Genomic DNA, 18,680 nt, shown 5'->3' with positions numbered 1-18,680 from the left:
CAACAACCTAAGTTATAATGACATAATATGTTGATTAATCACAACGTAATTATCAATAAATGTTGTTGAAAATTTATCAGTGGACTTATAAATTTATTAACTCCATATAAATTATATATTGAAGACTTACTATAATAAAGTCAGCTACCATGTTTTCTCAAATAGTAACAGTTCGAGAGGTGTTGCATTAAAATTTTGATATGAAATTAATTATTTGTTTTTGAACAAATTGAGGAAACTAAATTTTCATATCGAATACATTCATGATATGGTTAATGATCCTATAACTAAAGGTCTATCGTCCATAAGTATTATGAAAGCGCTTATAATCATGATGGGTTTATTGATGACCATGTACAACTGCATATTGTATTGTGAATGATTAACTATAATTTTTTTCTCACCGATTTTGATTTTATATGTCTCTTAATAGTATGTTCTGCATGCATAATATCATATAGACAAATTACTATATAAGTCAAACGTTCTAAAGAGCTTACTTAAAAATTTTGATCATAACTACTTATGTTTTAATTAAATAAGGACTGCAATATGATTAATAGGGTCTTGAGCTGATATTCAATTCAATAGCTGATTTCTCTGCTCCAGTTTGAGTTTAAAGCAAAAACTAGTGTTAACTTCTGATCAGGCTAATCTAATACTCATTTTAAATGATTACTCGGTCAAGTGAGAGAATATAAGAATAAATATTAATATCTATTTATTTAGATGTGGCCATTATAATTATTTATATAATATAAGATCAAAATATTAAATATACCTTATCATATATTAGTTTGGTTATTGTTAATAGGCCATATTACCTTTAATTAATTAATAAAGGGTTTTCCCTAAAGAGAGATAAAAATTAATATCATAACCTAATAAAAATACACACACAATTTTGTGTGCCTCATCTCTCTCAAAACCGGGTACCTTTTAAAAACTTTAACACCATCCTTAACTATACATCCTAAAGGGAAACTGGATTAAGATATAAACATGTCGACTACATCACTCTACTACGGTTACTACTCTCTTTGCTGTAACAGATTAATAGGTTTATTATTATTTCATGTTTTCTATCAATACATGAAGAACTGATTAACAAAACATAGTTATTCTATTGTTATTGATGTAGTTTGAGGCGCAGTGCACAACATTTTGATCAATCGATCTCTATGTATCTATGTATCCACTAGTATTTACAAAGGTTGGCTCAATTTTGTTTTATTGGTACCGTAGTTACAAACCGATTTAAAAATCAAAACCAGTTTCTTGAACTAATTTCACTAAATAGTAATCAACTTTATAATTGTTCCCTTGATCGAAGAGTTCAAGTCATAGTGCAAAAACTAACATGAGTATATTGTAATCTAAGTTCTTTTATATTTCATTTTTCTTACTTAACTTTAAAAAATTGTTAAAAATTATAAACGAATTACATAACATTGAGACGCATGATTAAAGTTGAGTGGCTTTAAAAAAATAAAAATATTTTAGTTATGAGACACTTAGAAAATTTGGTCAATATTACGCAAACTTTTAGAGACTTTCTTGTTTAAATTAACTCTTGTATTGAATTAATAAATGGAATATTTTAGATTTCTTTGTCCAACCTTTACTTCGTTAGTTACGAAATACGGCAAAATTCCCATAACAGTGACACGCATGTCTTATTATTTAACTTAGTAGTGTTACATAGTGACATGCATGGCTACATTTTTTTCCGTCACGACAGAGGCGGCAGAAAATTTAAATCAAGAGAACTTTTAAAGCAAAAATTAATCTTCGTCGTCTCTTAGCTTCCTAGTCATTAAAGCTAATATGAGTTCATAAAATTCATCATATGAACATAAATTTTCCACACTCCACACCTTCTGTTACCAAAATGGTGACTTTCCTGGGTGTTTTGATTGGCCTACTATGTTTTATACTCTTCTTATATCTATTCAAGTTCGTTCATAAGTTTTGGTGGGTTCCAATGCGCATAACACAGGTAATGAGTTCACAAGGTATACAAGGACCTCCTTACAATTTCATCTATGGGAACACCAAGGAGATTTCCAACATGATAAAGAAATCAACAAGCTCTCCCATGGACATGTCACACTACATATTCCCGCGAGTTCAACCTCACTTAGATTCATGGTTGCATATATATGGTTAGTATCATTCATAGTTCATTTGATGTGCACTTGCGAATATGTGTCATAGGTGTTTCTAATGTTTATTTTGATGTAGGGAAAGATATTCTATATTGGCAAGGTCCTCAAGCTGAGTTAGTTGTTACAGAACCACGGCTCCTCAAAGAAATAATGAGTATCCGAGAGATTTCAATGGGGAGGCAAGACATGGGCCCTATTTCCAACAAGGTATTCGGAGGCGGTCTAGTTTTTTCTCAAGGAGATAAATGGGTAAAACAACGTAAATTGGCAACTCATGCTTTCAATGGTGAACGGCTGAAAGTAAGTTCATACAAATCATATATTTATCATGGATTTATTATCGAGTTACTACCGAGTCAAGCCATCGGGTTATAAATTGGAAGGAGTTGATGAATCAAGAAAGGAAAATTCTCCAAAATAGGCAAGTGGGTTAAAAAATCTCCAAAACATGCATTCAAAATAAGTTTTTGGAAAAATACACATATAAACATAGAAAGTGACACATAATCCCTATAGGCAAGGATAGGCATCAACTAACCCTAATACTGAATTCCATGAAAATGACTTGGCACCACAAAAAGCTAAAATGTGTCACAAATACTCTACATGGGAATAAGGCCAACATGGTGCTACATGCTAGATGGCAAGGCTATATCGTTGCCTTAATACTGAAAGGCAGGCTCATTCGTTGCCGATCCACGTAGGCACCATATCTGCCTATATTCCGGAAAGTAGGCTCATTTGTAGCGAGCAAGCATGCATCATAGTTACCTGTACGCTTGAAAATATATTTCTTTGGTGCCTAAAGAGGTGGATACCTATTTTGGAGATTTTCCTATCATACAAATATATAGGAGAATAAGAAATAAGAATATGAAAGGTTAATGAAATTTTATAATGTAACCAATACTTATGTGCCGATTCACCTTAGTTTTGGTGTAGATTTAGTATTTAAAATCACATATAAAGATATTAAAAGTCAAACATATTGCGGGAGTTTTACCTAGATGCATGAATGAATTTGTGCACATATACTTAACCTTATATTCTTGTGCATAAATATGTTTTGAAATACAAGTATGTTAATGATATTGAATCGATAAAAGTCAAATGATAAAACACACGAAAATAAAAAATTAGATAACTCCCAATATTATTACTCAAAGGAAATAGAACTCAAAAACCATTATTACATCTCTCCTATATAACCCTAGAGTATGATGATGTATATATAATGTTAACTCAACTTAGCTAACAAAAAATCTTAATAATCCTAATTTGGTCATTAAAAAACCCAATATATACCTTTAAGCCCATAACAACTTGTTGTAGCTACTAATCATGAGTTAGACCCTTTTCTTAAGTCAAACAACAATTGAGCCAACACTTATTTCCTCACCATCCATACCCCCCCCCCCCCCACCCCCCAATTTAAATATGAGTTAAATGGACCATTGCCTCCAAGTTGTCTTGATAATCCTGCATTGTTCTTTACACTCCATCTAGCTTGAGCAAACACATGCATCTTATGATCATTACACATCCTTCCTTGGGATTCAATATCTTTCTTGTCCTCTCTTAACTCTTGAACATTCTTTCTTTAAATTTTGGGTTGTATTGTACAAATGGTTCTTGGTACTTTCATTCAAATGCTTATGTGTATCTTCATGAATGGTTAGCATTTCATGTTTCATAAGAATGTCATATCCACCTTTTGTTTACTGACCAATACTTATACTTAATTATGATGTTGCTTTATAGACTCGAGATACAGTAAACGACGGTCAACTGGTGCTGCTCCCCATTTTATTACAAGATCCATCTAAGAATATCACCTTTTTACATGATTCGTTCTCAAGAACAAAGAAATAATCATTATTATCTGTCTATGTATGTCGATGCCCCATTATCGAGATACCAAGTATCTTCCTTCGTTGGTTTTATTTTGAAACACTTTGGAAGCACCCTTTCTTCATTTAGAAAAAAAAAAGTTTCTTGATCATATCTTATTATGAATAAAGATGCATCTACATCATTGGTTTTGACCAAGCACTTCCAAGCACACTAATATGAAATGACCTAATTTATCACAACAATAATACTAAGCGTGTGATCTATCATTCTTTACCCTTTGGTGATCATTGGTTCTCCAATTCGGTCTATGCCTTGCCTTATGTACATATTACGATTCTGATTATTAGTACTAGGAATGCTTTTAGTAAAAATTAGGTCACCTTGGTTTTCAGTTTTTCTCCCCGTCTCTTATACGCTCCTTGTATGATTTTAAACGTCCCACGACATTGTTAAATCCCATGGGTTTTAAATTCAAAGTTTGTTTAATAGAGGGTACCATATGAACGAAATGTTATGGTTACCCATTAAGAAACTTCTTCACTAACAGTGTTTTTCATTCCTAGACACTAGGGTATGCCGCTTAAGAAGAGATTCTCGAAAACTTGCTTCCGAAGTCATCCATGGAACTTGAATCCTTCATCTTCAAAGCATTGAACTCTGATATTTGGTTTCGATCATTGCTTCCCATACCTTGTCGATGCCTAGATGACTGGATTTAATAGCTATCCACATCTCCTTGGGCGCATTCAGATTCCCTAGTTGCAAAATATTTTCTTGGGGGTATTGATTGAAACAAGGGTGAAAGCGTCATGTTATCTTTCTTCGTATCCACCTCCATTCTAGAATCATGGCATTCCCCAAGGCATAAAACATTAAATATTGACCGAACTCACACTGCCCAAGTTGTGTAATTGTTAGAGCTTAACATCATATATTCGAGCAATGTCAAGTTGTTAATACTACCTTTCACATAGGGCTGACAATTGGGTACATGTTAAATACACGATAAGACCTGTTAAGCAAAAAAATGCAGTATGTAATTTTTTAATTTTCTTAAATAATTGAAATTAGTAGGCTAGACTCCATCGTATTCCCTTAATGGTACATGAAACTTAAAACTGTCTTGTAGTCATGACATATAAAGTAGTTAAACAAGTCGTATTCATGTTTGATACTTGTGTTCAGTGCGTCGCTTCATACCTGTTAAACCTGTTAAGACACGAAGCCGCTTCACGGCCATACTTCAATCGTTTGATGTCTGGGTTCAGCTTTTGATTTTTCCAATCATGGTTTAATCAGACCTCCTCTCTTTGATCACGACTTTGGTTGGTTTTCCTACCTTAAATTGTTCCTTAGTCATGGATTTGATATGTGTAAGAATAAAAACAACCCTTGTTACTCAATCACGACTTTGATCCGCAAAACAATAACCTTGACCGGTTTGATTGATCTTTGAATATTTGGATCACATGTTTGACCGATTTTCAAATCTTCGATCACGACTTTGATTGGTAGTCTTCTTGTCTCCTCCTTTTCAATCATGACTTTGATTGATCTGCAAAACATGTAGTCAAGAGGTTAACCACTCTGATATCAATTGGAGGATTGAATCAATATATCTCGAATGATAAAACACACAATACCAAAATTTGGATAACTTTAAATATTATAACTCAAGGGAAACATAACTCAAAGACATGGTCTCGTTAATGGTTTAATTTAAGTGATAATTAAAGTAACGTTTTTAACAGTAACACTCACTATGCAAGAAACTTGAAATCGAATGGTAAAAGACAGAGATTTGCAACAAACAAAATTCGCTTAAATTAATCAAACTAAAAGTATTTTTCAATGAATGCAAAACAATCCAAAAAATTGAATTAAACAAAGTTCAAGTTTAACCATAAACGAACCGTCAAACCAGAGGTGGTTACAAAGAGACTTAGGTGTTGCTTGTTTTTCTGAAAAAGGTCTGTGCAGGCGCTTTCGTCTTCGTCGCGCATACCACGCGCCGATATTGGCATTTGCAGACTGTTTGTTTTCTTGAAGACGTTTCATTAAAAAACGTCTGCGAAAGCTCTTCTTGGTGCAGACTTGGCCCACCCACTTTTGAGATCTTCTAAGGTCTGCAAAGGGACCCCACCGACACCCACTGTCCACCACCACCACCCACCGTTCGTCACCACCACCATCCACCACCCACCCACCGTCCGCTATCACCACCGTCCACCACCACCCACTGTTCACCACCACCACCGTCCACCCCACCGCCCACCCAACGTTCGCCACTACCATCGTCCACCAACTGCCACCGCTGTCCATCATCTCCCATCGCCCACCACCACCGCCTTCTACCACCACCACCGCCTTCTACCACCACCACCACCAACCAGAACCGTCTTCTTCCACCACCACCATCCACCACTATCCACCACCCACCGTCCGCCACCACCACCCATCACTACCACAATCACCATCCAGCACCACCACCACCCACTGCCACAGTTCATACACCACCACCAGCTTATTTTAGCAATCTACATACATTAAAAAACAAACAGTCTTCTTCTTGCAGGCTGCAGAGGTTTGGTCCTCCTCTTCTTCTACAGATGCCTACAGATGTGGTCCATAGAATTCAGACATTTTACCTATAAAAAAACAAACAGCACCTTAGCCAATCATAATAAGAAAGAAAAATAAGGATCGTCAACTAACTAAAGTTCTCAAAATGTTCAAATAAAAATAAACTAGAAAACGAAAAACTTTACTTGCCCAAGTTTCCATTCGATTGCAAAAAAAAACTCCCAAATTTGATGTCTTTGTTGGAACTAATTTCGGGTCAAGATTGTGGGTCAAATCACACTGGTTAAAGAAGACAAGTTGGGAGACAAAGATCCACCTATTTCGAGTCAGAAAATAGAGGGCGATTGTTGGACGTAAATTCAAATTCCAAGTCACAAGTCGGTGAACTTGAGGGACTGATAATGACAAGTCGGTCATAGTTGATTTTGTTTCCTAATTGTCTTTTAATTATAATAATTATTAAGGTCTTGGTTAGCAAGTTGGGTTCGTCTATATAAACCACGTCCTGGTTAGAAATTATGGAACACTTGAGATGCAACCAAGTTAAGATTTATCTAGAGACACACATGAGATGCAACCGAGTTATGGTTTGAGAGTTTGTAATCAGTTTTTTGAGTTATCTTTTTTATTAATATAAACGAGAGTTAGTCGTTTAGTTCGTGCTTGATTCAATCCGGACTTGAGTCTTGATCTCCGCGTCAGCAGCCAAAGTATTGCAACTCCTTTTCTTCCCCTTGAGCGAACTGTCTCCAAAACCTCTGTCGTCAAAAATTGTGTGCACCCTCTGCCACCGGCCTAGACCTCATACAACCGTTAAAAGTTCTAAGTTAGTCGACTCTTCCTTCTGTTATGGACTTATGGCCTCATCTCTTATTCTTAGGGGGGTGTTTGGGATTGAGTTTGAAAGATGCTTATTAGCTTATTGGCTTTTTTAAAAAGCCATTTTGAAAAGCCAAGCTTTGGGGCTTTTGGAAAAACTGTTTTTTAACCCTTTTAAAAAACTAAAATAGGAAAAAATTTTGTTTTTGTCAAATACATTTTAATTTATTGACTTTTTAAAAACACCGATAAGCATTTTTCAAACTCAATCCAAAACATACTCTTAAATTGGGCCACTTAAACGATCTCCACAGTCCGACAGCCCAAATTCAATTGAAGAAGCCCACGTCATCTTTTAAGTTCAGTGTAATAAACCTCAAAATTGAAGCTTTTGTTTTCTTTTTATTCAACAACACTTTCACACATGGTTCTGTTCTGCCAATTTAAAATAGAATAATAAATCATAAAATAATTAAAATCACTTGAACTCAATTCACTTTAGTCTCGTTATCCTTTAGCAATATTCACATTTAAGTCATACGAATTTGTCAGTTTTATAGCATTATGTATGAAAAGCTACCAAATACAAAAATAACATAACGGAAAATATAATATATATTATAGCATTATCGATGCATTTTATATATAATTAACATATAAATACTAGTAATCAAAATGCACCGATCAGTGCACACAGTACGTGAACCAAATTGATGGGTAAGGTCACGTAGGGCTCAAAGCAAGTTTCTTATATATGAGAAAGGATGCATGCTTGAGGATCAAAGTAAATTTTCTTGTTTGTTTGGTTGTAGAACATTGTACCAGCAATGGTCGAAAGCATTGAAGTGATGCTAAAACGGTGGAAAGATTCTGGAACCAAAGAGAAAGATGTCTACGACGAGTTCAAAACAATGACATCTGAAGTCATTTCAAGAATCGTATTTGGAAGTAGCTATGAGGAGGGAAAGCAAATTTTCCAAAAGCAAGAGGTGTTAATTCCCTTAGCTGCCAAACAGTTGTCCAAAACTAGGATTCCTGGCTTTAAGTAAATTTACCTTATCTTATATATAAAGATAGCACAAATTAAGAATATGATCGTTTATGTTTCAATCTTCACAGGATGATATTCAAAGACAAAGAGGATTTAGAAATCGATAAACTTCTAGCTGGCATTCGAGATACAATTACAAACATGATAAGAATAAGAGAAAATATGATAGTTTCAGGAGATGAAGCCGACCCCACGACTGATTACCTTGGGATACTTTTGAACTCGTATCATGATGTTGATGAAAATTACAAGCTGTCCATACAGGATATTATTGATGAATGTAGAACATTTTACATTGCGGGGCATGGAACCATCTCTCTTTTGCTCTCGTGGGCTACCCTTCTTCTAGGAATCCACACCAATTGGCAAGAGAAAGCACGTGAAGAGGTTCAAGAAATATTTGGTAATCAAAACCCATCATCAGAAGGAATAGCAAGACTCAAGAAAGTAATATTGCTTATAAAAAAAGGTCTCATTTCTTAGTTATTGTTTTCTTATCATGTTTCATTATTGTGTGTTTTTATCATATAGATGGGCATGATAATCAACGAGACACTACGTCTATACCCTCCTACATTATCTACAATCCGAAAAGTTTTGAAGGAAACACGCGTTGGAGATCTGGTTCTTCCAGCAAACATAAATCTACATATATCAAGATTAGCACTCCATCAAGACCTAGGAATATGGGGAGAAGATGCTCATCTTTTCAAGCCAGAAAGATTCTCAGAAGGGATTGCTAATGTAGTTAGAAACAATCCAGGAGCATTCCTCCCTTTTGGTTACGGACCACGAATCTGTGTAGGCTCCAATTTCGCAATAGATGAAGCTAAAATAGCCTTGTCGATGATCTTACAACGTTATAGATTCACCCTCTCCCCAAACTATGTCCATGCACCGATTCAGCTTATTACGCTTTGCCCAAAGTATGGTGTTAAGTTAATGTTTCATCCTCTATAAATCTCCGCTTCTTGTGGCCGGTGTGCGCTTAATAAGTTGTTTACATTTCCATTATTGATCCCATGCCAGATTTTAATTTACCTTAAAACATATTTCTTTTCCATTTGTGTTTGTTAGATAGACAGTTAGACCATGTGCACTAATAAACTAATAATACCCCTTTCAATTATTACATAATTATTATTATATTTAACTTCTTTCTATTTTTTTAATATAAATAAATGAACTAATTATTTTCAACCAATCAGATTAGAGGCATTTTTTAAAATAATGGCCAACCAGGAGCTATGGTTATGGCACTGGAGACCATTTTGAGCTCCATATAACGTCGGGGTGGTGTCTGGGGCGGCACTATAGGGAGTTATGGCACCCCACTACACATGGCCTTAAGAAGCAATTCAAATAACTTAGTTCTTGCAGGCTACTGAGAACTCGGTTAATGCTGAAAAGCAGGGCCGGCTCCGAGAAAGCAAAAAAGTTTTTGGGCCAAAGGCGAAAGTTTTTTGGGCCGTAAGTATAAAAAGTATTTTGTTGGGTTTAAACAGTCTAATTTTTATGGGTTTACTTGGTCATAATATGGGTTGTGTAAAAACTTTTGTATAAAAAAAAGGATTAAGCGGGTAGAACTCACAACCTCTTGAATGTGAGTAATACTCATTTGCCACCAGACCAAGCAAGTTGTTATATAATTATGTTTAAACATTAAATATACATATTGTGTTTAATAAAAATACATATAATTTTTTTCAAAAAAAAAAATTCGGGCCTAGCGAAGTGTCAAGCCTGTGGCCGTCGACCACCCAGCCACACCCATGGGCCGGCCCTGCTGAAAAGGCATTATTACTTATTTCACCAAGAATCAAGTAGTTGGTGGTGATACTGAAGATGATATTTGTGATATAGATTGAAGAATATAAATAACATAGTTAGAAGATTGAATGTTTGAAAATGGCTAGATGATCACTTCTTACATTTCAAAGAATATATTTGCTGAGTTAAAAGTTAAAACTAAAGCTTCAAACAAACCAACTGGTGGAGTTATACTTAGATATTATTTTGTATATACTTCTTATTCTTAATCTTAATAACCTGTCCATAATATTACATGCGATGCACATGCATTATTAGTCATAAGTAAATTCGCAACATATGCAAAATCTTTGAAATAGGCAAAGATAAAAAAAACAGCCAATACAAAGGTATAAAATAGAATTTCAACACACAAAATAACAAGTGTCTCAACTGTGCTACACATGTGCCTAAACGTCAATAAAAGGGCTACAAATTAAGGTGCCTTGACTGCTAGAACTCCAAAGAGTTCAATTGAGACAACTTTGAAGCCTTGACGGACAGGACATTGTTTTAGCATGTTTATTAACGTTTGGGCACGTATGTAACTCAACTGAGACACGTATTATATTATGATAAAGGAGGTGCGAAATCATTTTGAATGGAAAACACAGTGAAGCCCCCTTGGTGCCTAGCCCAAGGAGGTTATGAGTTTAAAATTTAAATCATATTGGGTACTTATTATTATTATTATTATTATTATTATTATTATTCAATACTCTTTTGCCTATTTTATAAAGTTTTGTGTCAACATGCCTACTTGATAGTTTTCTCATAAATTATACCCGATGCATAGAAGCTATATTTTTTTTAATTAATTTTCTTATTAATATCTGGAATATATAAATATGATTTCTTATTTTTCTTTTTCATTTACGATTTATAGAACTAGTGTTTGTTTTCTTTATTTACTTTATTGCAGGATGAATGATTCGTAGAAGGAAAAATAAAAATGAAGCGTCGCTAGATTTACAATAAAATTATAAATCCGTCACAAACACATCTCTGAAAAATAAAATTAAAAAAGAATTCCGTTCATTCAACCATTTGACAGAAATAAATGAAAACAGTTAAATTAAATAAAATATCATTGCAAGTTTATCACCAATTGTGTTATTATGTTGTAATTGTCGTGTTGGAGTTTGGCCCGTTTGGGTGTTTTTAATAAAGTTCTCCTTTCGAAAAAATACAATTATTAAAATAAAAAAATTAATATACTATCGCAAAATGTCAATTTCTAAGTATTGTAGCAAAGATTGAGGCATCATTCACAAAATGACATAAAGGGGAAGACAAAGCATCCCTCCAAAATCCCTTTCGCTCTTCCCTAACTCATATTTTGTGTTATTCACACGCACACACACAAAAAATGATGCTTCCAACAAATGGGTATTCGGCTCAATGAGATTCGGGTGTCTAGGAGGTACTCCCTCCCTTGAAGGGTCAATTGTTAGGTTACTAATATGATAATAAATTCACAAATATTGCGATTTTGATAATAGATTCTATCCTTTGATTTCTCATACAATGGTAAATAAGTTTTCTCACTGTTTAACTAAAACCAATCAGCAGTTGTTTTTTTTTTCTCAAGTCACTTAACTTTCATTAGGTGTTCTTAATTTATAGAAATTTCTTTTATAAATATTAATTTAAAAAAATTAAGTGAGAAGTGAAAAGATATGAATCTAGACTACTATCTAGTGATTAATTTTTCTAAATTAAATTAGTGTAGGAAGCATATTTTTTTTCCTTTTCAAGAATTAGGTTGTAAACGATTTTGTTTGGTCAACTTTGGTTAAAACTGGTTTGAGGAGAAGTTTATTGGTTCGGGTCTTACAACGTTTTTGGTGGAAAATATTCAAAATGGGTTTGTGTTGGGTTGAAACTAGTTTTTGGGGGTTAAAATGGCGGTTTGGGTTGGAACTGGTTGGCTCAAATTGACGAGGCTTGTAAACCGGTTTGCCAACGAAAGAGGAACCGATATACAAAGTATAGGCTTGGGTCTGGGTGGAACGGGTTTGCTCAAACTGATAATGGTTGTAAACCAGTTTGGGTGATGAGATGGAGAACCACTACGCAAAATATCGCACTACAATAAATTTGGCTTAGCACAACCTTTATTTTACAAAAAAAAAAAACACAATTTGCATTAGACGAAGTTGCATTAGACCTAATGCAACGTTTTTGTTACCTAATGTAACTCTTTCCAAAAAGTTACATCTTAAAAAGATTTCATTTTAAAGAAAACAATTGCATTATATAACAAAAATGTTGTATTAGGTCGATCTAATGCAACTGTCTTTGTAAAATAAAGGCTGCATTAGTTCAACTTTTAGTAGTGTCGGTTTGGGCCGCGTTGGAACCGAGTTGGCTTAAATCAGTTTTATATGTAGCATTTGGTCGGGTTATGATCCACAGCGGTTTTTTTATAACATAACTAGTTTTTTTACCCGGCTCGTTGCGCCGAGCAGGTCAAATAACGCATCGGATAGGTCGAATATGTTTATGTCACGTTGCAGTTGTGCATTACTGTCGGTCCGATAAACGACATTAGTTTGATCGGTAAAACCTAAGCATTGTCGATATTGGGCACTGCAACAATGAGTCGGTAAAATTCGGGTGTTGGTAAAACCTAAGTGTTCCCGGGCATTGCGACAGTGAGTTGACGCAAATTTTGCCGTTTTGGTTACGTTTGTTATGATACCGGAAGTAAACAAAAAGGTTGGTAAACCTGAGCGTCAGTAAAAACCTAAAGTTGTCCATCCTGGACGTTTCATCAGTGAGTTGAAGCGAATAACCGTTTAATTATCATATTAAAAAAAACAAAATCAGGTGAACCATTTTGGTGCCGCCACATGGCCCAATAAATACTTAGCGGCACCAAAGTTACAAATTATATATATGTATAATATAATATAGTCAAATTACAAAACACAAAGCAAAAAATAAAAAAAAATACACAAACGAGGACTACAAGAATTGAACCTAGGTAGACAATTTGAAAGACACCAATGATTACCACTACACCAATTGGCATGTTTGATTTACTTTCTTTCTTCTATGTATATTATAACATGTCCTAAGCTCCCCAATCTAGAAGGAAGGCAAAGGGGAAGGAGAAACAAACTTCAATGCATGATGTACGACCTTTGATGCGCAAAATCTCCAAAATTTGTAAATATATAAATTGTTCCCTTGAATAAGTCATATTGCATACAAAAAATTCACTAAATACTAATCAAGCTCTTCTATATTTCATTTGTCTTAATTTGAAAAATTAAAAAAAAGGAAAACGTTAACATCTATAGACGAATTACACAATATTAAAACGTCTAATGAAAGTTGATTGATTTTAAAGGAAAAAGAAGATCTTTGAATGACTTCATGAGTCGCTTAAAACTTGGTCAATGTCATGCAAAGTTTTTAGTGACTTTCTTATTAATTTAGTTTATTTTAGTTTTTTTGATTTCTTTTTAACAGCTAATTAATTTTATATTCTACGCTTTAACCACCTTATTACCCATCAAGTGAGAATGGCAAAAATTACAGTTTGTTGTTTAATTTAACTATTGTATTGAATTAATAAATTGATTCTTTTAGATTTCTTTTTTCCATCCTATACTTCGTTAGTCACTTATGAAATATGAAATTTTCCATAAAAAGACATGCACGTATGAATTGAACTTTTAGTGTTACATTATCTATTGTATAATACTACTAATCAAGTGGCTTCATTATTTGTGATCAGGAGGACGGAGTCAGAAAGATTAAAAAAAAAAGATTTTTTAAAGCAAAAATCTTCGTAGTCTATCTCAATTCGTAGTCATTAAAGCTATTATATATATTACAAAAATTCATCATATGCACATAAATCTCCATACTGCACACCTTCTATTACCAAAATGGTGACTTTCTTGGGCGTTTTGGAAGGCCTACTATGCTCTATACTCTTCTTAGCTCTATTCAACTTCCTTCACAAGTTTTGGTGGGTTCCGATGCACATAACGCGTGCAATGAATTCACAAGGAATACGAGGACCTCCTTACCATTTTATCTATGGGAACGCCAAGGAAATTTCCAACATGATAAACAAGTCAACAAGCTCTCCCATGGACATGTCACATTATCTATTCCCGCGAGTTCAACCTCACTTAGATTCATGGTTGCACATATATGGTTAGTATTATTCACATTACTTTCAATTTGCATTTGTGAATAAAGCCACATGTGATTTAAATGTTGTTTTGATGCAGGGAAGAATATTCTATATTGGCAAGGTCCTCAAGCTGAGTTAATTGTTACAGAACCAGAACTCCTCAAAGAAATAATGAGTTTTCGAGACATTTCAATGGGGAGACAAGACATGGGTGCTATATCCAACAAGATATTTGGAGGCGGTCTAGTTTTTTCTCAAGGTGACAAATGGGCAAAACAACAAAAATTAGCAACCCATGCTTTCAATGGTGAACGGTTGAAAGTAAGTTCATACAAAACATATCTATGATATATATAAAGGAAGTAGCGGGGACCTCTTAAAATATATAAAAGGTAGAAAACTATTTGCTAATTATTATTTATCAGGGGCTATTTGGTCTTTTGGTTAATGTCTACATATTCTCAAAATATAAATACAATATAAAATACAACACATTGGTTCCCCAACTTCAATCACATTTTATTAATTTAAGGAATAGTTGCACATATACCACTAATTCAAAAACAACTACTCCCACAACTTTTTAACGGTCGTAACCTTTTCACACGTTAATATTTTTTTCTTCAAAAATTACACCATGAAAACGAGCATCTTATTCTCTTTAATTTGAGTTTTTTAGTTTTCAAAATTAACATTTTATATGATTAGATATGGCAGCAGGCCGAGTTGGGCGAGCTCAATTCATGTATAAAACTGAGTTAAGGTCGAAACGAGTTGATACAAAAAATGGGTTAAATTGGTTTTGGTCGGGTGGGAACGGGCTCGAGTCAAAAGGGTAAATGTCAAAATAAGTTTCGGGTTAAAATGGTGTTGGGCCGGAATGGGACTCGGGTCAAAACAGATTGGTTTAAAAATGATTTATTTGAAATTAATGTATAATTCAATTTTGCTTCTTAATTTTCGCCACCGGTTACGAGGATGCCATTGTTTACATTTATCGGAGACGATAAATGCGTCTTGGGTCGGAATGGGACTCGGGCCAAAACAGGTTGGTCTAAAAATGATTTATTTGAAATTAATGTATAATTCAACTTTGCTTCTTAATTTTCGCCACCAATTACGAGGACGCCACTGTTTACATGTATCAGGGACGATAAATGCGTGTCCAACACCACGTAACACGCTTAACTCATTGTTTGTTAGTGCTCAACAAAAATTAGGCCAAAAGCCCTTGGTTTAGTTTGGCTTTTCATCTATAATAAGATACATAGTTTTTATTATTTGATTTAATAAACATTTGTTCAAATGTAAAAATACTACCATACACAATATTTGAGTTTTTTTACCATAATGGTGTACATAGAAAAAGTATTTATAAATTAAACTATTTACCAAATCGGATATTTTTCTTAAAAACTTGATTTCTCTCTTCCATTTTAATTAGATAAACCAAATTCTTAAATTTATATTTTTTAAATTGTAACCTTATCCACTAAAATACTGTTTGAACAAGAATTCTTTTTCATAATTTAGAATAATCATTTAAACCATTTTCTAATTTTTGCTCACCGTAACTATTTTTAATATACATTATTATGATAAAATAATATAAAACTAACTATCACGTTATTTTAGATAAAACCACAAATATATTCAATAGTGTTAAGTTCTTTGAAAAAAAATCATTTAAAATTAGGTTATTAACGTTAACTTTAAAAAAAAAAAGAAAAAAAACTAAATGCATAGGTATGTGTAAAAATATTGTTCGGATAAACCACCAAAACAAATCTGTTTTCTTTTTCTTGGGGTTAAGATATTCGGACGATGTTGGTTTAATTCGTTACGATACTAGTAGAAGTGCGACATTCATTATAGCTTATAATACCAAAAATATAATATTGTAAATACAATGATGTTTTAAACGAAATTAATACCAGAATCGAGAAAAAATACACACAAGTACGTATTCCGTATTTTATTTAAGTTAACGAATGCAAGTTATAGAATTTAGTTTTAAAAATTTTTTTTCACTTAAGCCAATACGATTGAAAATTTATGTCCGTGTACGAAATAGATAGATTGCTAATATAATATTATTTTATTACAAAGGTTATGTGTGAAATAATTGTTATTTAACGTATTTAAGAACAAGAATTCTCTTTTGTAATTTATAATATTATTATATTTGAATAGATAGATTACTAATTTAATATTATTTTATTACAAAGGTTATGTGTGAAATAATTTTTATTTTATGTATTTAACTGTACCTCAATCAATAAATAGAACACTGTTAATAGAATAGAATTATTCAAAAATAATAATATTCTAAATTACAAAAGAGAATTCTTCAAATAACAATTTATTATATAAAGTTATAATTTAGAAAATGTTATTTCAAGAATTTGGTTTATCTAATTAAAATAGGAGAGAGAAAAACAAGTTTAAAGAAAAATACCTAATTTCGTAAATAATTTTCAAACTACATCAAATTGGTAAATATTTTTTTTAAGTACACCATTTTGCTTAAAAACTCCACAATATTTGTTAAAAATCAGTATGGCGCTGAAAAATACCACCACCGCAATATCGCGAGAACATTATATATGCTAGTAAGCACCATAGCTACCTACATAATTGACTCAGCTGTAGTCGACCCTAGTAGGCACAACAGGCTCGGTGTCGCGCATGCCTATTTTGGAATACCTTTTTTTTGGTCCAATTGCCTATTTAGGAGATTTTCTCGTCAAGAAAATTTATTGGAGAAAAATGTTAGAAAAAGGCTTATGAAATTCTTAATGCAATCGTTACTTAAATATTGTTTCACCATATCATTGGTCTTATTTAGTATTTAAAATCACATGTGAAGATTTTAAAAGTAGCATATTATGGGAGCTTACCTAGATGCATGGATCCACATATACGTAATTTGACCTAGCTTATTCTTCTGAACATATGTTTGGAACCACAAATAAGTATGTTAAAGGATTAAATTGGTATAACTCACACGACAAATTACAAAAGAACGAAAATTAGATAACTTCCAATATTATTACTCAAAGAAAAAATAACTAAAAACCTTTTATTGTAATGCTAGTATATAACCCTAGACTTGATTATGTATTTATAATGTTAAGTCAACTTAGCTTACAAGAAATCTAAATAACCCTAACTTGGTCATTAACAAACCTATTAAACACATTTAAGCCAAAAATCAACCTTTTGTAGCTACTTGGCCTTTTCCTAACTCATGAGTTGGACCTTTTTCTCATGCCAAATAACACTTGAGCCAACAATCAAACCACCCCACCCTCTGGAAAAAAAAAAGAAAAAAGAATAAAAAGAATCCGGGTTAGATGGACCTTTGTCTCCAGGCTTGTCATCTTTGTCTTGATTGGAGCTAGGCTCTTCTTGATCTCTCTCTCTCTCTCTTTTCGCTTCCTTTCGGTTGATGAAAATGCTTCTTGTGATTATTAAACATCCTTCTTTAGGTTTGAATCTCTTGCTTGACCTTTCTTTTTTTATTATTGAACATTCTTTCTTTGAATTTCGAAATTAATAGTTTTGATTGGATTTTGACTCGCACTTGGCTTATCATCTTTTCAGTCCAACTTTGTGTAGATACCAACCCGTAAAATTCTTGGCTTATCACCTTTTCAGTCCAACTTGTGTAGATCCCAACCCGCAAATTCTTCATTTCAATCATGCTATCTTGTGTACTGGGACTTGCTAACTTAAGGCTAATCTTGTATAAACTGTTATTGGTCCTTTTTATGAAAAGCTTACTTGTATCTTCATGAATGGTTAGCAAATCATGTTTTCACATGAATCTCACATCCACATTCCATTGCTTGACCAAGACATATGATAGACTCGGGATACAGTAAACGTCGCTCCACAGTTGCTCTTTTGTTTTTCCTTCATGTAAAACCGACTCCTTTCCCTGTATGTTAATACAAGATTCATATAAGAATTTCACCTTTCCCAAAAGCCGCTAATTAAGATCAAGGAAGTAATCTTGACTACCCATACATATCATCGATGCTCCATTGTTGAGACACGTATCTTTCTCCATTGGTTTTGTTTCGAAACGCTTTTGAATCACCCCTACCTCATTTAGAAAAACCATTTCTTGATCACATCTTACCATGAATATAGATGGATCCATGTCGTTGGTTTTGACTAAGTTAGTTTCTTAAAATGATCCAAACACGCTAACACGAAGTGACCTAATTTATCA

At 33.4% G+C, this 18,680-nt stretch overlaps 1 protein-coding gene and 1 pseudogene across 1 annotated transcript; both read left to right on the top strand.

Moving 5' to 3' along the window:
* Positions 1–1,891: 1,891 nt before the first annotated feature.
* Positions 1,892–9,435, top strand: LOC143573885 (cytochrome P450 CYP749A22-like). Its single transcript, XM_077058658.1, has 5 exons — positions 1,892–2,165; positions 2,245–2,468; positions 8,237–8,469; positions 8,544–8,922; positions 9,007–9,435. Exons 1-5 carry the CDS (start codon positions 1,892–1,894, stop codon positions 9,433–9,435), a joined length of 1,539 nt encoding a protein of 512 aa, XP_076914773.1.
* Positions 9,436–14,186: 4,751 nt separating this feature from the next.
* Positions 14,187–15,202, top strand: LOC143572676 (cytochrome P450 CYP749A22 pseudogene; annotated as a pseudogene).
* The last annotated feature ends 3,478 nt before the right edge of the window (positions 15,203–18,680 follow it).

This window comes from Bidens hawaiensis, unplaced genomic scaffold (assembly GCF_021521415.1).
Source record: "Bidens hawaiensis isolate Kalapana, Puna unplaced genomic scaffold, B.hawaiensis_p1.1 tig00001382_1, whole genome shotgun sequence".
NCBI classification, from domain to species: Eukaryota; Viridiplantae; Streptophyta; class Magnoliopsida; order Asterales; family Asteraceae; genus Bidens; species Bidens hawaiensis.
Note: the sequence above shows the minus strand (reverse complement) of the source record. Positions and strands in the feature narration are given on the sequence as shown.

Bases quoted from the DNA above. Each gene is read 5' to 3' on its own strand.
- LOC143573885 (XM_077058658.1), top strand. From the start codon at position 1,892: ATGGTGACTTTCCTGGGTGTTTTGATTGGCCTACTATGTTTTATACTC. The intron at 2,469-8,236 runs GTAAGTTCATAC...GTTTGGTTGTAG, and splicing joins TCAATGGTGAACGGCTGAAA to AACATTGTACCAGCAATGGT. The intron at 8,923-9,006 runs GTAATATTGCTT...TTTATCATATAG, and splicing joins GAATAGCAAGACTCAAGAAA to ATGGGCATGATAATCAACGA.